The sequence below is a fragment of the Chironomus tepperi genome, unplaced genomic scaffold, assembly GCF_022539635.2.
Source record: "Chironomus tepperi strain 1889 unplaced genomic scaffold, CSIRO-AGI_Ctep_v1 contig_163, whole genome shotgun sequence".
NCBI lineage: Eukaryota > Metazoa > Arthropoda > Insecta > Diptera > Chironomidae > Chironomus > Chironomus tepperi.
The window spans coordinates 302,539-324,243 of record NW_027226285.1 but is presented as its reverse complement, the minus strand read 5'-3'; the positions used below and the strand labels follow the sequence as shown (position 1 = coordinate 324,243).

At 32.9% G+C, this 21,705-nt stretch overlaps 2 protein-coding genes across 4 annotated transcripts; one reads left to right on the top strand and one right to left on the bottom strand.

The window, feature by feature from the left end:
- The first annotated feature begins 61 nt into the window (after positions 1-61).
- Positions 62-1,427, top strand: LOC139088543 (replication factor C subunit 3-like). The gene is made up of 3 exons (XM_070637810.1): positions 62-487; positions 545-852; positions 920-1,427. The coding sequence occupies exons 1-3, from the start codon at positions 205-207 to the stop codon at positions 1,406-1,408; spliced, it is 1,080 nt and encodes a 359-aa protein (XP_070493911.1). The 5' UTR covers positions 62-204; the 3' UTR covers positions 1,409-1,427.
- Positions 1,423-21,676, bottom strand: LOC139088546 (ras-related protein Rap-2a-like). Of its 3 annotated transcripts, none has more exons than XM_070637813.1 (5): positions 21,458-21,676; positions 9,463-9,810; positions 9,272-9,363; positions 7,743-7,998; positions 1,423-7,674 (listed from the first exon to the last, which is right to left on the bottom strand). In XM_070637813.1, exons 2-5 carry the CDS (start codon positions 9,503-9,505, stop codon positions 7,523-7,525), a joined length of 543 nt encoding a protein of 180 aa, XP_070493914.1. In that variant the 5' UTR covers positions 9,506-9,810; positions 21,458-21,676; the 3' UTR covers positions 1,423-7,522. The 3 variants fall into 3 exon arrangements, with proteins under 3 accessions (XP_070493914.1, XP_070493916.1, XP_070493915.1); XM_070637815.1 differs by lacking the exon at positions 21,458-21,676 and adding an exon at positions 21,326-21,344; XM_070637814.1 differs by lacking the exon at positions 21,458-21,676 and adding an exon at positions 21,070-21,087.
- Between the last annotated feature and the right edge of the window lie 29 nt (positions 21,677-21,705).

Here is a 21,705-nt window from a genome sequence, read left to right as displayed (position 1 = left end):
GTGAAATAAAATTAAGTTTTCTCATAGTTTTAACAATATTTAATGATTTATATATACACAAAACAGTTGATATCATAAAGTGAATTCAGAATTAAGTGAGAGTTTCATCAATTTCTTGCAATTAAATAGAAAATTAAAATATCTGTAAAAAATATTGGCGGGAAAACAACAAAAGATCCAGTGAAGTAAACAAAATCATTAATTATGGCTTTATGGGTTGATAAGTATCGTCCAAGAGAACTATCAAAGCTAGATTTTCATAAGCAACAAGCGATTGATCTGAAACGATTATGTGAACAGCAAGATTTTCCACATTTAATGTTTTTTGGATGTTCTGGAGCCGGTAAGAAGACAAGAATCCAATGTGTACTTCGAGAACTTTATGGAACAAGTGCTGAGAGATTAAGAAATGAGACAATGAATTTCACTACTCCATCAAATCGAAAAATTGAAATCACGACTGTGTCTAGTAATTATCATATTGAGTGTAAGTAGAACAATTTCATTAGAATCAAGACATTCTTAATAATACATGATCTTTCAGTGAATCCATCTGATGCGGGGATCTATGATCGAGTAGTCATAACAGATATAATTAAACAAATAGCTCAAACAAACATCATCGATACAAATGGACAAAGAGACTTCAAAGTTATCGTACTAACAGAGGTCGATGATCTAACAAAAGATGCACAACATGCTCTGAGAAGAACAATGGAGAAATATGTTGCTACATGTCGATTGATTTTATGTGTTAATTCGACATCGCGTGTCATTCCAGCTATAAAGAGTCGTTGCCTTGGAATTCGAGTTGCTTCTCCCACACATGAGGAAATTATTGGAATTCTTAATGTAAGCATTGAATTATGAAACTATTGAATTTATATAATTTATTCATAAATTTTATGGATTTTTATAGCTAATCTGTCAAAAAGAAAACCTGAAATTGCCTGCTGAGCTCGCCCGAAATATTGCATTAAAATCTGAAAGAAACTTACGTCGAGCAATCTTAATGTTGGAAGCATGCAAAGTCCAAAAATATCCATTCACAAATAATCAAGAAGTACCAGAAATAGACTGGCAGAAATTCCTTAACGAAACAGCAAATCAAATTTTAATGGAACAATCGCCAGCACGTCTTGAAAAAGTTCGTGATCGTCTTTATGAGCTGTTGTCCCAAGGCATTCCACCAGACATAATTTTCAAAGTTCTCGTTCAAGTCCTGTCAAAAAAATGCGAGGTGGAAGTAAAGTCGCAAATTTATGAGTTTGCTAGCCTTTATGAATTCCGAATGCAAATGGGAAGCAAACAAATTTATCATCTGGAAGCATTTGTTGCACATTTCATGAGCATCTATAAGAAATATTTAATTCAAGCAACTGAAATGATGATGGATATGGATGAATAAAAAGTTTTTGTTAATTTAATTATCTTTTTTTTCTTTCCAGTTTTGCACATTCATGTGTTTTTATTTGGATTTTTAATTTCTTTGAGTATAATTTACACTTTCCTTCCTTTTTTCAGTCTTGAGCTGCATATTGTGGGAATGGACGTCTTATGGCTGCCACACTTGTTATCGACCTTCCATTTGGGATTGAAAATTCTTCAAGATTCAGTCAAATCAAGTAATGTCAATGTTCAGAAGTATGAAGCAGTGTATAAGACAGCAATTCCCATAAAGCACAGCACAAGTATCTCGTATCAAAAATTCTCATCAATATAATTAAAATTTCTCATCGTCTCATTCTATATATTTATCAAAAACATATAAGCTACATCATCTGTCTTCCTATCTTGGCTTCTTAATTGATCTCTCAGTTTTCATATCTCTAAACTTCTTTCATATAAAAATCTAGGTAAGTGCAATTAATTTTGTGTCATTTGGATTGAATTTTGCAAGATTTTTATTGCAGATGCTCTGTTAATTAGACTGGAAACGGTCTCGAGAGTGTTTTCAGTTTGTCGACTAAAACGTTGAATCCAGAATGTCAAGCAAGGTCGACAGAAGCTACTTAAGGGCATTGAGTTATAGAAACTGATTAAACTTAATTTCTTTCAGACACAGATTTGCTTAGCAATTGCCAGATTACAGCTTCAAGAACCGCAACCATCTAATTATTGTTCAATTCAAGTTGCTTAATTAAAGCAAGAACCACAGAAAATGTTCAGAGTGCGGTTGCTAATTGCTTCATGACTTCAAGAGCTCTTAAAGTCATAAAATCTTAATAATTGTAAACATTAGACATGAATTGTGTAAGAATTTGGATTAATTTGGATGCTTGTTATGAAAGGGTTTAGTCGTTCGAAAATTCAGTGTCAGAAATGTGATGTAATTGGCTTTTTTCTCGTTTCCTGGATATTTAGGGTAATATTTAAATAGTCTATCTTGTAAAGTTCTAAAAAACGAACATTTTGATGTATAATATGTTTAATAAAACATTATAATTAATCCAAAATTTCAAAAACAAACTCGATTTCTGACACTGAAAATTTGTTACTTAATCCGAATTTTTTGACAAAAATGCTTCAAATTTTATGAATAATGAGTTCTAAGGAACAAAAATTAATCGTACTAGTTCATTTTTTAGTGCTCTACGTTGTGAAGTATCAAAAGTTAGCCTAAAACCTGTTTAAAGTAGTTAAATTAACGTTTTTTTGTAAAAACGTTAAGAAAATTTTGAATTTTTCCATACAAATTTTTCGAAGTTTACAACAACAAAAATATTCACAAAAATTCGAAAAAAATTAAAATTAATAGCTTAATTTGTTAATTAACGAACTGAAATAGAACTAGAGGCTGTATTTATGTTGCCTTTTTGTGTTTTGATACTCAGATTATTTAACAGAAGTCGTTTTTTAAAGTTTTGAGTGATTTTAGTAAATGGAACCTTTTTTTCGTCTAAGCCCGAAAGCTTAGTTGCTGTAATAAGAATGTAAAGCTGTATTTCTAAAATCTCATAATTATGAGACTATAAATGCTTCAATTGTTTTGTCTAATCACCGCAAAAATTGTAATTGGCTGAGATCAAATTACAAAATGTTTATGTCTAAAGACAACTTCAAAACAAACATGACCTTGGAGACGACGACCTTGAAATACATCCCACAAAATTGCTAATTTATTCAAATTAATTTTGATTCTCATCGATTTCACGATTTTTGTTAATTAATTTCCCACGGTTAAAGATTGATTACTTTTTTATTGATCATAGTGACCATAAATAGCTGTGAAATTTATGGAATTGATTATGTTAATCCTTGGAAAATTAATCGTAGGATTTATGTTAAACCGAGTCGGATTTAAATTTTAATCCAAGAATTAAACTAATCCGACGAGTGCTTAGAGCACCTCGGTGCTTTTCCAAGCTGCTTAGAACATCCACAGCAATTAAAATCCATCAAATTTCAATCCAAACGACGACTCTTCAGCAATTAATTCGAATTTTCCAACAAAATACTCCACAATACCTTCTTTACTTCCAAATAGCATAAACCGAACCAGCTTGCTTGCAGTGTATCTAATTAAAAATTCATAATGTTTTGATATTACATTGAAAACTACCTATTTTTTTTCATCAAATTGACTGACTTTTTCATTTTCATCATCATATATTTTTATACAAAAAAATTTCATTCATTCTCTTAATTCTGCACATATTTCACTTACAGCATAATAAATTATTAATTAATGGTTATTGTTCGATATTTTTTTCTTAAAAATTTATCATCTTTTTTTCATTTTTTTGAAATTAAATTATAGTCACATTTTTTTCTTGCTTACACTTTTTATTTATTGTTGGGGGGAAATGCAGGTAGATGATTTGATTGAAAGTGAAATTTGATGTTATGATGATTATGGAAAGCAAATCAAATTTTTAAACATATTTAAGAGTAATAATCATAATTTTAATTTAATTGATATTTCGCATATCGGAAGCTCCTAACTTGTATATGGAAATGTGAGGAAAGATTTCTATTAATTAGAGAATAATGACGTAAATTACTATTTGGTGTTATTCATTAATGATGTGTATTAAATTAATGATTTGGAGATTTTGGAATTTAACGATTTTTTGGAATTTAAATTTTTAACGGTTCTGTGATATTCAAATTTTTTACGGTTTTTTGAAATTAAAATTTCTAGCGGTTTTTTGAAATTCAAATTTTTAACGGTTTTCAAAAATTCAAAATACAAAAGTGTTTTGAAATTTGAATTTTTAACGGCTTTTTGAAATTTTATGACAGTTTAACTAACATCATTAATGAACGACCCACAGCGATAGCATTAACAATTTCTCAAATCGTAATGTGTGAAACTTGACACGCTTCATATGACAACTCACCAGAAAAAGGGATGAGCAAGAAACCGTTTCATGCACACGATTATGAAATTAAAATGACTACATTATCACATATACGTGTATTTTGACGTAAATTGCCTAAAATCGTGTGAAAATACAATCTGGAGGTTTTATTTTTGAATTTTCATGACCCATATAGGTGGTAATGATTACACAAGAAGAAATTGTATGCTATCGCGTACTTTAAATATTTTTTGATCATGACCTACATTAAAACCTTATTATTATTGTTTCTGTAATTTTAAAATCATGCGAAGCACAAACAATTGCGGGAATTTTTTTTCTTTTTGTGTCAATTTTCACTTTCTAACATTTCTCATCTTTTTAAATTAATTTCAACAGAAATTAATCAAAAAAATTCTTCTCGGTAGTAGCTTTTGATTATTCATGTGGATTGTAATTTGGTTCCACTTGATTAGTGACTTAAATTGAGCCAAAAATTGCAATTTTTAATGGTATGAAATATTTTGAATTTCAAAACCATTCAAATGTTCACAAATTTTGACATTTGTATGGTTCTGAAGTTTGAATTATTTTTAACCGTTATGATTTCATCTATTTTCCCCCAAACTTTAAACCAGAGATCGAAGTCACTACGATCGGCGGCTAAATGTTCGCTTATTTTAGCGAAAAATTTAGCCGGCTAAAAAATTCGCTTATTTTAGCGAATATTTTAGCTCGGCTAAATCTTCGGCTAAATTTAGCGAACATTTTTAGCCGGCTAAATTTTCGGCTAAATTTAGCGAACATTTTTAGCCGGCTAAATTTTTCGCTAAATTTAGCGAGCATTTTTAGCCGGCTAAATTTTTCGCTAAATTTAGCGAATTTTTTTAGCCGACTAAATGTTCGCTAAATGTTTATGAATTGAAAAAATGTATTTTTTTCCAACAATTTGGTTATTTGTTTTGATACTTTGTCGGAAATGATTTTTATCTTTCTGGATCTTGTTTTATTGATTCCGAAGTGACTTTATCATTACTGGACCTTGTTTTTAATTCGTGGATGCGTTTTAACCTTACTGGATCTTGTTTTTTAGTATGTGGATGTACTTTGACCTTACTGGATCTTGTTTTTTTACTTCGTGCATGTACTATGACCTTACTGGATCTTGTTTTTTACTTCGTGGATGTACTTTGACCTTACTGGATCTTGTTTTTTACTTCGTGGATGTACTTTGGCCTTACTGGATCTTGTTTTGTACTTCATGGATGTACTTTGACCTTACTGGATCTTGTTTTTTTTACTTCGTGGATGTACTTTGACATTACTAGATCTTGTTTTGTACTTCGTGGATGTACTTTGACCTTACTGGATCTTGTTTTTTGGTTCGTTGAAGTGACTTTGAGGAACTAAAAACAAGATCCAGCAGAGTCCAAGTCACTAATATTAACTAAAACCAAGATTTAGTAAGGTCAAAGTACATTTACGAAATAAATAACAAGATCCAGGAAGGTCAAAGTTCATCCACGAAGTAAAAAACAAGATCCAGTAAGGTCAAAGTACATCCACGAAGTAAAAACAAGATCCAGTAAGGTCATAGTACATGCACGAAGTAAAAAAACAAGATCCAGTAAGGTCAAAGTACATCCACATACTAAAAAACAAGATCCAGTAAGGTTAAAATGCATCCACGAATTAAAAACAAGGTCCAGTAATGATAAAGTCACTTCGGAATCAATAAAACAAGATCCAGAAAGATAAAAATCATTTCCGACAAAGTATCAAAACAAATAACCAAATTGTTGGAAAAAAATACATTTTTTCAATTCATAAACATTTAGCGAACATTTAGCCGGCTAAAAAATTCGCTAAATTTAGCGAAAAATTTAGCCGGCTAAAAATGCTCGCTAAATTTAGCGAAAAATTTAGCCGGCTAAAAATGTTCGCTAAATTTAGCCGAAAATTTAGCCGGCTAAAAATGTTCGCTAAATTTAGCCGAAGATTTAGCCGAGCTAAAATATTCGCTAAAATAAGCGAATTTTTTAGCCGGCTAAATTTTTCGCTAAAATAAGCGAACATTTTAGCCGCCGCCGACTAAATTATCAGCGGCTTCGATCTCTGCTTTAAACCTAGAAAAAAAGACATGAATTGGACAAACAAAATAAAAAATTATTAAGCAATAAAACTTTGCTAGCACTTTAAATGCGATAGAAAGCAGAAATGAATGAAGGAAGGCTAACATGCTAAAAACGTAATAAAATAATCAAATAATAATTATGGCCATGTTTCGAAGACATAATCAAGAAATTATGATGGAATATCTTATATCTTTTGTGTTCACAATCCACAGATTTTCCAATATTTTCTTTCTCTCTCTTGTGATTTTTTTCATACCTTTAAATTGTAGAATATAAGCTAAAATTAATGTATAAATTTCATTTATACTTAAATTGTAAGTAAATCTTGATGGCGTCTCATTAAGGTGTAACTTTTTGTTTGTCGACGGAACTATTATTTCGATTTTGTTGAGGATATATTGATAAAAGCATGCTTGACACTTTGATGATTCTTCCTCAACATCCAATCCAAATAACAGCTCCGTCTTGAAATGTATTATGCTTGTGTATGATACAGACAGATAAAAAATTATGGAATATTCTTACATCAAGACATTCCTCATTTTCCATATCTATCGCTTCGAGGAACTGCCCATGAGTGACACAAATTTTCATTAAATGACTTTTTAACGTTTCCAATAAATGTTTTTCGGCACTTTATATTTCCTACATGAACTTGTTATCAACTACAATAACACTGATATGTAGGTTATTTTCGATTTGTCCAGCGGGCATTGACTTCTGTTTTGGAGTTTAATTGCCTAATTATTACAAGCTGCATTCTTATTCATATTTTAAATGACATTTTATTGTGGGATCAATGGAATCGATTCTGTCAAAATTTGAATGCTTAGATTGAAGAACCTGTTCAAGCTTCTTCAGAACCATCTCCCATAGACCATCCCATCAAAACATCTCATCAAGCTCATAAAAATAGCTGCAAAAATACATAATTTTACGCTAATATAACCATGTGAAACTTCCAAGTAAGACTATCACTTAACATTCATTGTGCCACTCAAGCGCGATGCCTCGTAAACGAGAGAAATTAAAGAGAAAGATTATCGTGAAGTGTTGACAAAGAACTTAATGTGACGCGTTTCCCTATAAACAACAACAAAACGATTTCTTCTGTCGTTTTTCACTCATCATATTCATTTCACGAACAATTATCGCAAAGACTTCATTCACATTGATTCGACTTTTGGCGGAAGCTTCGATAAATGGACAACCCCACATTTCGGCTAGTGCGTGACCTAAAAGATAAAAGCAAATTTTTAAGGTTATGTCTATAAAGAAAATTTAGGCTGCTATGCCATCACACCTTCTTCTGTTGACACTTCTCTTTGGCATTCTAGATCGAGTTTATTGGCGACTAGTAAGATGGGAGTTGATTGTCCTCCCTTTACTCGATGTATTACATTCCTCATTGTCGTTATGTCTTGAAACGTCTGATGATTTGTGAGTGAATACATAACAATAAAACCATGTCCATTTTTAATATAGAGATCGCGCATGGAGGCAAATTGCTCAGTACCAGCTGTATCCAAAATCTCCAACACGCATGGTGAATTATCGACCTGTGAAAGTATTAATTAATTAATAAGATTATAATATTGACGTAATTGAAATTGCGGAAGATTTAACAAAAATCAAGTGAAATCTACACTTGCTGGCATGACTGTTTAGGAACTGATAAATTACAGTAAAAATAGATGATTCATACAAATTATTTTAAATAAATAAGGAAAACCGCAGAGCATGTGCGAGTGAAGGGCGTACACAAAATAAAATGTGAATCTTGTTGATTAAAAGTGGTCAGTGTCATAATTAATCATACACAAAACCGTACGTAACACACGACTTTTATCAATCAATCAAATCATAATGAAGGTTATTTGTCTCAAAAGTGAAAGAATCGCAAACACAATACGACTTTTTGTGGTTTATTTTAATGAAGTAGTAAAACTTTCTGCGGACGTAAATATATATACATTCTATAGTTCTCATGTTAGTCATGCTTATCTGATGTGATACAGTTTATTATTCAAATGCTACAACATGTGTTTCTTGTGTTATTATTTCGGCGTTTCGGATGAGGGGTTCATCCGTTAATGACGTCATTATGAATTGAGGGTTTGGGAATCACATCCTTTTAATTAGGGAATTAGTGGCTGGCAGAAGTTATCTATCAAGACAGATCCAGCTTCCGATAAACACTAAGTGCAGCTATGGACTTTCAAGCGTCATCGCCAAGGAAGGAAGTAAGTTATCATGTCTTTGTTCAAGGTCCTTAGTAAGACTTGAGATTTGTAGCTTGTTGTTAGAAGAGCTGTATTTGGAGATCAGATGACATCCTCCAATAATGAGTTCAATTCTTCGTCGGGTTAACTCAATATGACTTTATGCTGGGACCAAATACAACAAGAGCTGTGCAATGAGCTTTAGACAGAGAAGAAGGTCAGTATGCTTTGTGCCTCGAACACTAATAACCCCAGATTGCTCAGTTGGGATGAACACTTGACATGTAATCGAGAAAGTGTATATTCGAGTCCCACTCTGACCATGTGATCTATAGGACGTGGGTTCGAGTCCCAGAACCTCAGAAGTAGTTTGATTCCGATCAAGAAGTCATCAAAGGTTCCATATTTTATGAACGACTCCCCCAAAAAAAGCAAAACATTCAAATTTGCATTCGACAATAAAAAATTTCCATGAGTCATACTGTCTATGCATGTATAAACAGAGTTATCAATTCCTATAGTCCATTTAAAATGCTAGCAAGCAGCAAACACACACCGAGAGTATCAAATTACCCGATATCAATATTTAAAAAATCGTTCAGCTACTCACTTCAATTTCTTTCCTATAAAAATCTTCTACTGTTGGATCATATTTCTCAATAAAACATCCTGAGACAAACTGTACAGTTAAGGCCGATTTTCCTGTAAAGCACGTATAAAAAAAGGAAAGAGAAAGCAAATCAAATAAAGGAAATATGACATTGGTATAATATTTGATCAATTGATAAATCCACAACTCACCCACACCACCAGAACCAAGTACAACAACTTTAAATTCGCGCATCTTTCAGCACAGAGTCTGGCGGGTATGCAAAAAATAAAAAAGCTGTTGCAGCTATTCGTTGAGCAATTAAAATATATAAAGTTATACAGATGACTCCCAAATTTCCACTATTTACTTTGTTCCTCAATTAATTTTCGTTAGTTCCGTTTGTTATTTTATCACTGAATTGAGAATTGACTATGTATGCTTTTCACTTTTTTTTTTATTTGATGATGATGATATTCTACTGTAACTTTTTTTACGAATCTTTCGGTCTTAATTGAATAATAAATTAAAACGTCAGTTGGTATCAATTGTTGAGTACTCTGTAGATGAATGGAATATAAAGAAATGGAAAAAAATATTAAATTTTTGAAAGGAAAAAACACAATGAGTAATTATTGTTTATATTAGAGCGATTGCAACTACAGCTCTAGACTCATGGATGAGCAAAGAAGGCATTAACATGTGAACATATGTGTGCAGTTACGATAAAAAATATTTTTTTTTGAAGGGTCTATTGCAAATGATGTCAACTTTGTCAGACCAGACCCCAATTCTTATCAAATTGGAATTGGGGAACCTGAAGCCTGACTCCGAAGCTGGCAGGAAAATTCGTGGTATTCCCTATTACGACCAAAACTCGAAGTTGAATAGAGTGGTATATGGAATCAAGACGATTGCTCGATATAAATACGAGTCGACTTCGAGCAACGGTTACGGCTAATACCACTAGCGACTGAGCTCTGTGTCGGGATATGTAGGATCTCATCTAACCAAAATGTTTCTCCATGTGTTACGTTGATATTCCTTTGACATATTTTGGATCATTATGGTTACATAGAATATATTAAAAGCCTCTTCAAACTGTCCTGTCTGAAGGATGGCAACCCCACAATAAGGATAGCTAGGTATGGTAAGAGTTACAAGCCGAACCCTACATGTACAAAGCAACATAGCGCAGAAAAATGATGAAAGATTGTCAGCTTAACGTGCGGACAGATAATTTGAACAAACTAGGTGACAGAGCCAGCAACTGAGTCAGAGGAGTGTTTTATTAATTACTTAATGCTCAGTTATTTTGGAACCCTGTTTTTGGAAGTATAGTCTGCGGCGACGACACATTTTGAACAACACTGGTCTAACCATCATATCAACTGCCTAGCCTACAAGATTGACGTCATTTATATACGCACCCTCTTTTTATGTGAGAATAATGTTTCCAATCGAGGCTATCTTTTTGTGTTCATGTCACTGTCGCGATTTATCAAATATTTACTTTAAATAAAATATTTTATACATTTTTTTTTGTGTGTAAAGCATTGCCTGCCTATATTTTTTTTTTTCTAGAACTCGATCTTGAAACTCAAAATATTTACATTACGATAAAAAAAAGTTATATGGGAAATCGCAATGGAAAATAGTGGTTCCAAAATAAATTATTATTACAACGTGATTTCACATATTGTAAAATTTAAGTCAAGGTCTAAGCATATTTGATGATGGTGGCTTAAGGAAGTGCTTTTAAGTTGACTACTGATAAACGGTTAAGTCTTGTTTATTTATCAACTTGAAATGTGAATACTGTACAGTCTCAACGACTTTTTGATATCACTACAATGTTTATCTGTTTATTGACTGACTTGTGGAGTTGTCCGCTAACTTAAATTGAGCTTATCTGCAATGTTTTCAATGTTGTCTTTAGGTTATGTTTGAGTATTTACAAATTTTATGTGAATTTGACTACTTTTTGAATAATCTTTAAGTTGCTACTGTTAAATTAAGTTTGCTAATGACTTTCCAATAGCTTGCAACTAGCTCTTCTTAGAAACAATCCAAATTGATGCAAAATCAACCATTGAATTTGAAAATTTCAAAGCAAGCTTTGACTAACCTCAAATTTTGTTCAAAAAATAAACAAAACCGAACTTTCTCAACTTTAAAGCAGCATCAAAACTCATTTAATACACAATAGTCAATAGTCATTCAACAGGTACCCAAATTTCTATAACCATTCCAAATTTAATGATAATTCTCACAGACATGTTCGATATGCATTACAATAATCATACGAATCCAAAAGGATTATTGTTAAATTTTTTACGAATGGCGTTAAATATAGATGATTATTGCTGGAAGTAACAAAAACCGTGAAATACAAACGATAATTGTCTAATAAGCAAATTTAATCCGTGAAATAAGTGCAATAATCGTTCAGAACAAACGATAATTGTTATACAACAGAAAATAAAATTACTAGACCTTACTGATAATCGCCAGACACAATTCAACTTGTTACTATATAGCTGTGCTTACTATAAAATAATAATTATTCATACTAATCGATTGTTTTGAAGTTTAATAGTCAGTTCTAATAAAATAACGATTCTTATCAGCTACGCCTAATTAATAGGTCATCAAAGCTTAACGATTTTTACAACAAAATTAATTAGTCGTATGAATGGAAATGATTGCTTATTAGTCATTAATCATAAAATGTGGTAGAATGGATGTTTTCAAAACATAAACTGTTTATTTTGATATTATTGAGTTCTGAGGGGACAGCATGTTGGAAAATATGACGAAAAACAGCACATTAATGTGAGTTTCTAATCGTTTTCAGTATTGAGACAGATATTAGAACTAGATGATAACCGAGCAGCACAGAGTACTCTTTGTGGCAACGTCACGTCGCGAGACTATAGATGCGATGTTGCCTAAGTAGCACAATGTGATCGCTAGGATTGCCATACGTTGCCGTATCAACTCTACGAAGCGGAGTTACCTTGTCGGCACCATATCGACTGCCACGCCACACTGTGACGCATAGGGTACTTAGATTTGAATTCATTTCCTCAAGCTTTGATGGATATGCCATCAAAACTGTGTCTTAAACCTTATCTGAACACAGAAACCCATATCTAATCCTTATCTAGATGCACAATCTCACAACATTCAAATTATTCTTGCTGTACAACATACAGTTTGGCACAAAATATAAATACTCAAAACTCAGCCTACATATACTCATTCATTAGTATTTCAGAAGGCATATAGCACTCAATTGCCATTCAGTCTAGTTAGTTATTGAGTGCTATCGCTGAAATTCGTTGAATTTGCTGATAGCAATGCATACACATGTAACTATCCCAATAGAATTTACTTTTGGAATTGCAATCATTTTATTCAATTCCATTCGACTGTTTGCTTATCACTACTAATTGAATTTGAATGCAACTTAATGTTCGATGATAGAACAGCGTATCTAAGTTCCCAATTACCAATCAATATCAATCAAAGTACGCAGTTTTGCATCATGCTCCATAAATATTTTCCCTAATTGAATGTCTATAAATTTGATTAGTTAAAGTCATCGAGAATATTGATGCTTCAAATACGATACAAGTCATTGAATACTCGATATTTACAATAAAGATACAGCACATAATAAAATTAATGAACTGAGAAAGTCACTTAATGCATGCAAAGCTATTTTTAAAAACGTGTAGAAAATCGTGCATCACATGGACATTATAACGACATTGCAATGTCTTTGAAGTCTCGAATCATTAGTAATGAATACTGGTTAATGACTTCCACTTGACCTGTTGATGAATTTCCTGATTAACTCTTTAAAAATCATCAACAATGGATGAATTATGGATGAATAGAAAATTTAGTTATCAACTCCGACATTTCTAAGGCAATTCATTAATTTATTTAAATGATCATGGTAAGCTTGGCATTTCCGAGATCAAAAATCAAGCAACTCTATATAAAGAGATGAATATACGCATGGCGAAGTTTGATATTAATTTTTAGTAGAAACTTGAATTTAAGCCTCATAAGGAAAGAAGCAAAAAAATTCTCGATACGCGGAAAGCGTGAAGTAGCATGAGAAGGCACAAAAAATTAGAGCGATTCGCGTTTAAAAACCCACTTTTCTTTGTGTCACAACATAAATGAAAAATTGCCGCTATATACCTACAATAAACAAGTTAAATAGTGTATATATTCTGCGAGCAAAACTCATCGCACTAAAAAGTGACTGATAAGCGAAAACGCAGAGAAATAAGCAATGCCTTTCAACCAGCGTAATTTCTGTTGACAGAAAAAAAATTCATTTCTCTATGTTTTTGACACAGTGAAAAAGAAGCACACACAAAATAGAAGTTGGTGGAGAAGTAAGTGAGTTTGTGGCTTGAATGCGCATTTTCATAGCTTTCAATGACTTTGAATCAGAAAAATATTGTGGTAACTATCTTGTAGCTTAGTGCTGTCCAATCTTTACTGTACTAGAACCCCAGCACACCTTAGTGGTAAGCTTCTTAAAACAAATTTACGTACCGTACCTCACAGTTTAACATAACACTGACCTAGGACACATTTTCAATAGTTAGTTAGTGACTTGTAAGTTATTGACAGTCCGAGAATTAGCTTGGCTCAGGACTCTCTATCAGTTGACAACCCACTACCTTCTGAGCGACTAAACATCACACACTATATTTTATAATAGAATGGATCACAAGATATAAGCTTGTAGCCTTGAACGACAACTTAAAATGCAGGGAATGCAAACCTGCAGTTCTTGGTCATACCCTATAACCAAGAAATTGTGTAAAACACTGTAAACATTCATTTTACACAGTTTTGGCTATTGCTCGAATTCGACTCGAATCTTAATGACTCAATATAAAATGTGAATCGACATAAAGCTCTGATGTTGGCAATTGATAAGAAAAAGCCAAAAGACCTAGCTTCAAGTCCAATCAAATGGAAATCATGTGTCACAATTGATTAATATGATCAGCGACATAAGCAAGAACATTTAGTGACCAACAATTTAATGTACGGATATGGATAAGAACAGATACATAGACTGACAGACAACAAGTGACTATCGCCTATCTATTTTAAAAGTACGCAAAAAAATAGAAGAAAGGTAGAGCAAATTTAAATAAATACAATTTTTTGCATGTGACGTTTCACAGTCTTATGCATGTACACATATTTTTTTTGTGTATTCATAATTGACAACACCGTTAAATAACAAAACAGCAATTTTTATTTGTTGTTGCTCACATATTCATTCATTCCATTTCATTCAACTTATATATTATTTATTTTTATTCACACAAGAAGTGCGGTCGGTGATATGTGTGAAATAAAGAGCTTCTATGACACTGGCGCTGAAAAAACGTCCGCTATTTTAAATGATTTCGACGACTGACTGCATAAACTCTTTCACATTTTCATACACACAACTTTTTTGTGTGTTTGTTTCCTTCTTCTTATTTCTATTTTGGTATGATTACGATGATGTTGTGTCACTGACTATGTCATAAATATTTTCAATATGTTTGTGGAGGCGCACAAGTTCAATCAAGCGAGTCAAAATCGCTGATATCCTTGAAACAGACTCATCAAACGTATTCTCATTACTCTGACTGTGTCTATGTCTGTAGAGGTTCCAATTTGACGACTTGTCATGCAAATCTATTTGCCATTGAAAATAATTCTTGGAATAATGAGTCAAATTGAAGCTATTGCATGTTTATTCACAGGTAATCGATGAATATTTGCAGACATGGAATTCTTTGAATAATAAAGGGGATAGTGACGCATGTGAAGACTATCTTGAAATTATTGGTTGAAGCAGCTTCTTACTACGCTTCGTCCAAAGTCTAGTTCCTAAGCATTGTGGTGTCTGAGGAAGGGGGAAACTGGGTATCGAGTCATATGTTGAATAGGGTTTCGAGTCATACATTGGCTAGGGCATCTAGTCATATATAGACTAGGGTATCGAGCCATATATGATCTAGGATATCGAGTTATACATAAGCAAGTATGCCAATGCGAGATTAGGGCTGAAGCTGCTGAATGGTTAGTCAACAAACCGGAAATATGCATCACTCACTCTTTTGTGAGTACGTGGGTTCGATTCCCACCAGAGACCGATCTCTCAATCACTACATAGAAGTAACCATGTATGTCCAACATTCGCCATCATATTCTATATATAGCTATAGATTCCAAATATTCTACCGACAAAAAATGCTAATTAACCCCAAAATCCCCTTAGAAATGAAGACGAGCTTATCGATTTCATGTCCTCAGGACATTCCACAGCATAAGAATAAGCAATTGAATCAATTTAAAGCTCCTTTAAATATTTTATCAAGCTATTCACAACTATGACAACAGAGCACGAGCATGATTATCATGTAAAATTCATGTCAACTACAATAGGGATAAAGGAATCGACAATTTCACCTATATATGCATGCTCTACATGCGGTTTTGTAAAAATAAATCATTTAAAGCACTCTGTGCTATCTCAACAAAAAAAAGAACTGAAATGAAATGAAATGTAGTAGTCGTATGTTACACATGACTATTACGATAAGCTTGAAAAAGCCGTGGAGCCCACAAAAGCGATAAAATTAATAGGTTTATGTAGCCACTTTGTGGTAGAATTCGTACTACACACAGATTGGACTAAACTTGAGTATAAACGATTGGAAACTTCAGTGGCAGGAATTGGCAGTCTATAGAATTTCACAATATGATTGAAAGGCATGTGCATGCATGTTTTGAAAGCAAATTAACTTCATCCACTACATGCAATGTTTTTTGAGAAAAAGACTCTTTTTTCGTCAAGAACTGTATGTTGGACACGACTTTTTTATAAACACAAATGTAGTAGAAGAAGTTAAATAATCCCAGACAACGTGTAAATTATGATATAATAACATGATAACAAGACTTTTTTTTGTCAGAATTAAGCATTGTGTAAGGTATATAAAGTCTATGTATTGCACTTAATCCCACACTAAGGTTGGGATAATGCATTAAGATTAAAGTCGTGTACTTCTGTGGTGGTATTGAAACTGCTGAATTTTTGATGATTTTTCCTGACAGCTTTCTATTGGCGGCAGTGCTGGACATGTCCTGACGCAAATTTCATTGCCAACTTTGTAATATAAATTCAGTCAATGTACAAAATTATTCTAATTCCATCCTCAAAACTCAATTAACATCCATATGCAATGTAATAAAATTTATCGACGACGTGCTATCCGCTTAATATCATTACTATAATTCAATAGACAATATTTTTCAATCCCCATGTAGGATTAAATGTTTTTAATCTAATTCTGAATATTCGCTTTAACATTTTTTTCAAGTTGCTATAAAAGTGCAGCTTTAGGATTGTTCTAGGAGTTCACATGAATATGGTAGTTAATTTGATGATCCAGGTATGGCATTCAAACAGGCATAGCGCAAGTCGGATGATCAAACCAAAATCCGGTGCCAAGACGTTGTCATGGCAGGCTCAATCATGCTGGAAATCAGATTTTTGATTATATCTGGCAATACGTAGGATTCATGTCGACCTGAGGTCAGATTTTGGATCGAATCTGGCACTAAGTCAGAGCCAAGCTGAACTGTAGTCAGACTTTTGATCGTATCTGGCATCACATAGAAGTCATGCTTACCTGAATTCAGATTTTTATTGAAAAACTGGCACCAAGTTAGATCCATGCCGAGCTGGAATCAGATTATTGATCGTATCTGGCGGCAAGTCAGTGTCATGCCGACTTGAGGTCAAATTTGGGATCGTATCTGGTATCAAGAGTCATGTTGGCCTGGGTTCTGAATTCAGACTGTATCGGGAACTAAGTCAGAGTCATTTCAGCCTTGGGTCGGATGTCTGATCGATTAATCGATTTGAACTGTTTAGGTAAAGACTTGACCTCGAAGTCGACTCATATTTTGTATGGAAAAGTCAATACGACTCATATGCAACTAATTTCGACTTCCAGCTCTGGATCATACTACATAGAACGGTATAGAACATTCAATCACATTCGAGTATCGTACATCAACAACAAAAACTCAACGATACTTGAAAACCTCTAAAAGCTATTGCAATATATCTCTGTATCTATGAATATATATGACAAATGATGCGTAACATTGACTGCAATAGATGTCTACAAACAGCACAACAACAATAAAGAGGAATATTTATGAGAGAGAAAAAATTATACGCAGCGGAAGAAAAAAAAGCAGCATAGAAGATATTTAGTAGACTGAAAGATATTTCACAAAAATAGAAAACTACTAGGGCAAGTGCTGTAATTATTTCGTAAAGACTTAAAAATTACAGTTCACACTCAAATTTTTCGCACAATAAACAACAAATTTTGCATCATGTGCGCGCCTCAAGCGAGATCAATGCGATTTCAAGGCAGACAAGAAAAAAAAACCCATCATTATTATTTCATCTAACGTAAAGTTGTAAGAAGCTCAGCAGGCCAACAAGCAAGTCAGTAAGTAAGTAAGTGAGCAAGTATTGTAAAGTGGAGAAAAGAGAAGAAAAATGACGTCATGATCGATAAAAAAGATCGCAACATTTATTATGTGTGTAAAGAAAAGAAGTAAGAAGGCAGCAGCGATACGATACGATAAAGTAATGTGTACAGAAATAAATGGATGAGTAATTTACATTTGAAAAGAAGGAAAATTCAAAGGCTTAACATTTACTGATATTGTTGATGGGTTGATCGATGAATGATGTGGGTCTGAAGATTGTATCTTTTCCAAGTATTCCAAGCTAGAAGCTAGGTATCGGAAGAGCATGTGTTTGGTAGGGCACCGTTATGTCGCTGTGTTAACGGTTAGACGCGAAGCTGCCCTGACGACACCGCGACGGATGATTACGACCCATTTATGCGATTCATCGCATTGTGTCGCTCAGAACACAGTGCATGACCTAGGTTTATCTACATTTCATGTGATGAATTACATAATGAATATTCTGACTAAATGCACTATTTTTGGGAACACAATCTGATCATTACTACGTCTCAGCTGCTTCTCCCGTTCTCACACTAGTTTGTCACTTTAGATCTGTGGTGGGTAACCTGTGTGATACCAAATATTTTGAAAATCCCCTACGAACCGTACGCCATGTAGGGTTTCGGTCGAGGCTCATCACTAATCAGGTTGTTTTCGCCAAGTGGCCAAGTACTACTTGGTTCTAAGTATACTGCCGTCATGTCGCCGTGGCCCATTTCAATATGTGCCGATCAGGTAAGAAATAACATGAAAAATAAAATGTTGTCCACCACTGCTTTAGATGGTCCGTTCAAAGGTCGTAGTTTATTGTGACGTACTCGAAAATTTTTCAGAGCTACTAGCTTTGAAGCAATATGCAGCAATGATTAAAGAGTTAAGACAGTTCAAGAAGTAACTTATTTTTGACACCCATCACTTACGACGAACCCTTTATGCAATCTACACATAAATATATAAATAAAAAGAATATTGTGTATATTTTGAAGTGGAATCGGCATTACGGCTTTACGGACGAACTTCCATGAATACAATAAATAAATGTGTATATATGAAATAAAAAAAAAGTATAAAAGAAGAAGAAAAATAAAAATTTCAATGAATGATTGTGTGGTGGATTAATGTGAAGCCCAAACAGCAAAAATAATAAATAAAGAAATAGACTTGGCTGCTTGATTCGGCTCGTGCCATGTGCGGTTTCATACAAAACATGTTGAATTCCGCTCTTATGCAAAAAAAGAGAAATAGGTAGCAACAAGAAGTTGTAGAAATTTTCATACATTATTAAATGCTCATAATAAGTTAGTCAGAATGTTTGTTGGAAGTGAATAAATTTCTAGTCAGCATATACCACAAAGACGATATAATTTGATGTCGCAGAATTACGATAACACTACACAGAATGGAAATTTATACGAGAAATTGATTCGTATTATCTGTTGAGTCATTCAGCAAAAGCAACATATAGAATGTCTCAATATGATTTTTTTTTTGTGTATAGCTATGATGGTGTGAGGAATGTTAAGCACATTGTATATACACATAATTTTTTAGCACTTTTCAGAATCAACAATAGACTTTTATTATTTACACTTTGACTACTCCGATTAGGCATAAATGGTGAGAAGTCTTTACTTAATTTGATTGAATTTTCTTATTTTATGACTTGACTCAGAGTTGTTGGATGAGATTTATGAGGCACTAATGCATTCATAGATTGCATCAGAGCTGGTATCAGACGTTTGCTCATTCAAAAGCTCCTGCATTGTCTAGTCTAAACAAATTTGGATATTTTAGTACTGGATCTTGAATATTTCTTAGTATCTACATCAGTACTGCCCAAACTGCGTTTCACGGCCCATCAGTGACATGAACAGCATGCCGTGTGCAGCACACGGTCATTTGCTGCAAAGTTTGAATAACACTGATCCAGACTTATGTAGTTTGTTGCCTACATTACTCTAATCGCAAATTTTGCATCGATCAGTTCAATACCTTGCCCAACAACTCTGCAAGCCAGTAATATTTGCACAAGACATGGATATACTTTATATAATAATTGAGATTTGATTAAATAGAAATCCGATAAAATTAAAATTGATTGAATTATGAATGGACCAACATTCGAATTGATTTCCAGTTATGATACAAATATGTCATAAATTAAGCATCAATTGATAATAGACATGTCTTTTATGAGACAGACAAATCAGATATGATGAAGACAGCACATGATAGTCAAGTCGACAGATGGTTTTACATTGTCAAAAATCATATGACCGATAGTTACTGGTAGCAGAACAAACTGTAAACTTTAATTAAATGTATTTTTAGAGGAGTCTATCAATGAACGAGAAACTTGCTTCTGTTTCATGTCAAATCGATACACACGCACCAGCACTAGTCTATGATTATTTTTGAACTTGCTATGAAATGAGAAACATTTTTATGGCTGTATATAAAATTATGTTAAACATTAAATTTGATGAATTGATGATTTTTTTTTTGGCAACAGTCATGGACATAATTATATTTTGAAATGGGTCCATAGTTTGGAGAATTTCTTTGTTCTATAGTAGACTTTGCATGTCAAAGATTCCTTTGATTAAAATTGAATTTATTCAAACCAAAGATCCCAATATGAATCAAGTTAGCATGTTTAATTCGAACAATTTATGACGACATTCGAGACATTTGGAGACGAGACAGTAAACTTGAAATAGCTGGCATATCTCGTTTTGAATCAGCAATTGAACTATAAACATTTTCTTTAATTAAAACATTAAACAAAAATGCGTTCAAATCACACAAATGAAATATTCGATACCACTTTTGTTGTCTCTCATTGCCTGCCTTATTGTATGAACATTATTGGTGAATGAATGAATGAATAAAAAAAATTAAACTTTTTTTTTTCATACATATGAATTGAATTCATACGAGCAAGAAGTTCTTCTTCATTCGATTCCGTAATTATATACTGGGTCTACATATATATTAATTTTTGAGAGGGTCTCTCTCACTTTATTATATCCATTCCGATATTATTGTGAACTTTGATTTCATTATGTATTAAATGGATGTATGTATAATATATAACAGCACTTAAGTGAACATCTTCTTGGAATATATTTTACACAATGATTCACTTTACATAAAATCTCACATGTAAGTTAATTTATTATGATTATTAAAACTCTTTTTTTTCATTCTGTATCACATACATAACTTTCAGGTTCACTATCTGCTTTAAAATGACAAATCTCCTGTTTCTTTTTTTTTTGCAATTTCATTTGACGCCTTCTTTTTGCACATAAATTATTATTTTTAAACTTGTTACAACTTGACTCTATTAGATCATATTCCCGTGTAATAAAATAAAGGCAATATCTTTATAGTTAAATGTCTTTCTTATCATCATCGTCGAAACAAAAAAAATAACAAGAAAATAATAATAAAAAATTGTATTTATATACACACATTTACTTAATGCACAATCGAGTCTAGTGTCATTGCTTTTGAGTCAACTAAGGAAATATATTTCTTGTTACAATAATAAAATATTGCTGCCTGCCTTCATATGTAGGCTGTTTCTTTTTGACTGAAACTTACTCAATTTTTTTTCATATTTTTTTCCGTGTTTTAGATTTTGGCTATTTTATTGCCTTATCACAGTCCTTTTTGCTGCTTACTTCATATGATTCATTGATATCTTACACCACACTATGTAATTCAGCACTGCACTACGTTACATTCAATCTCAAATAGACGAATTGAGGAAAAAAATTAAAGAAAAATAAAATTCATCTTTTTGTGTCGAGTCTGACGGCCCGCTGCTGATTTTAAACTGATTTTTTCCG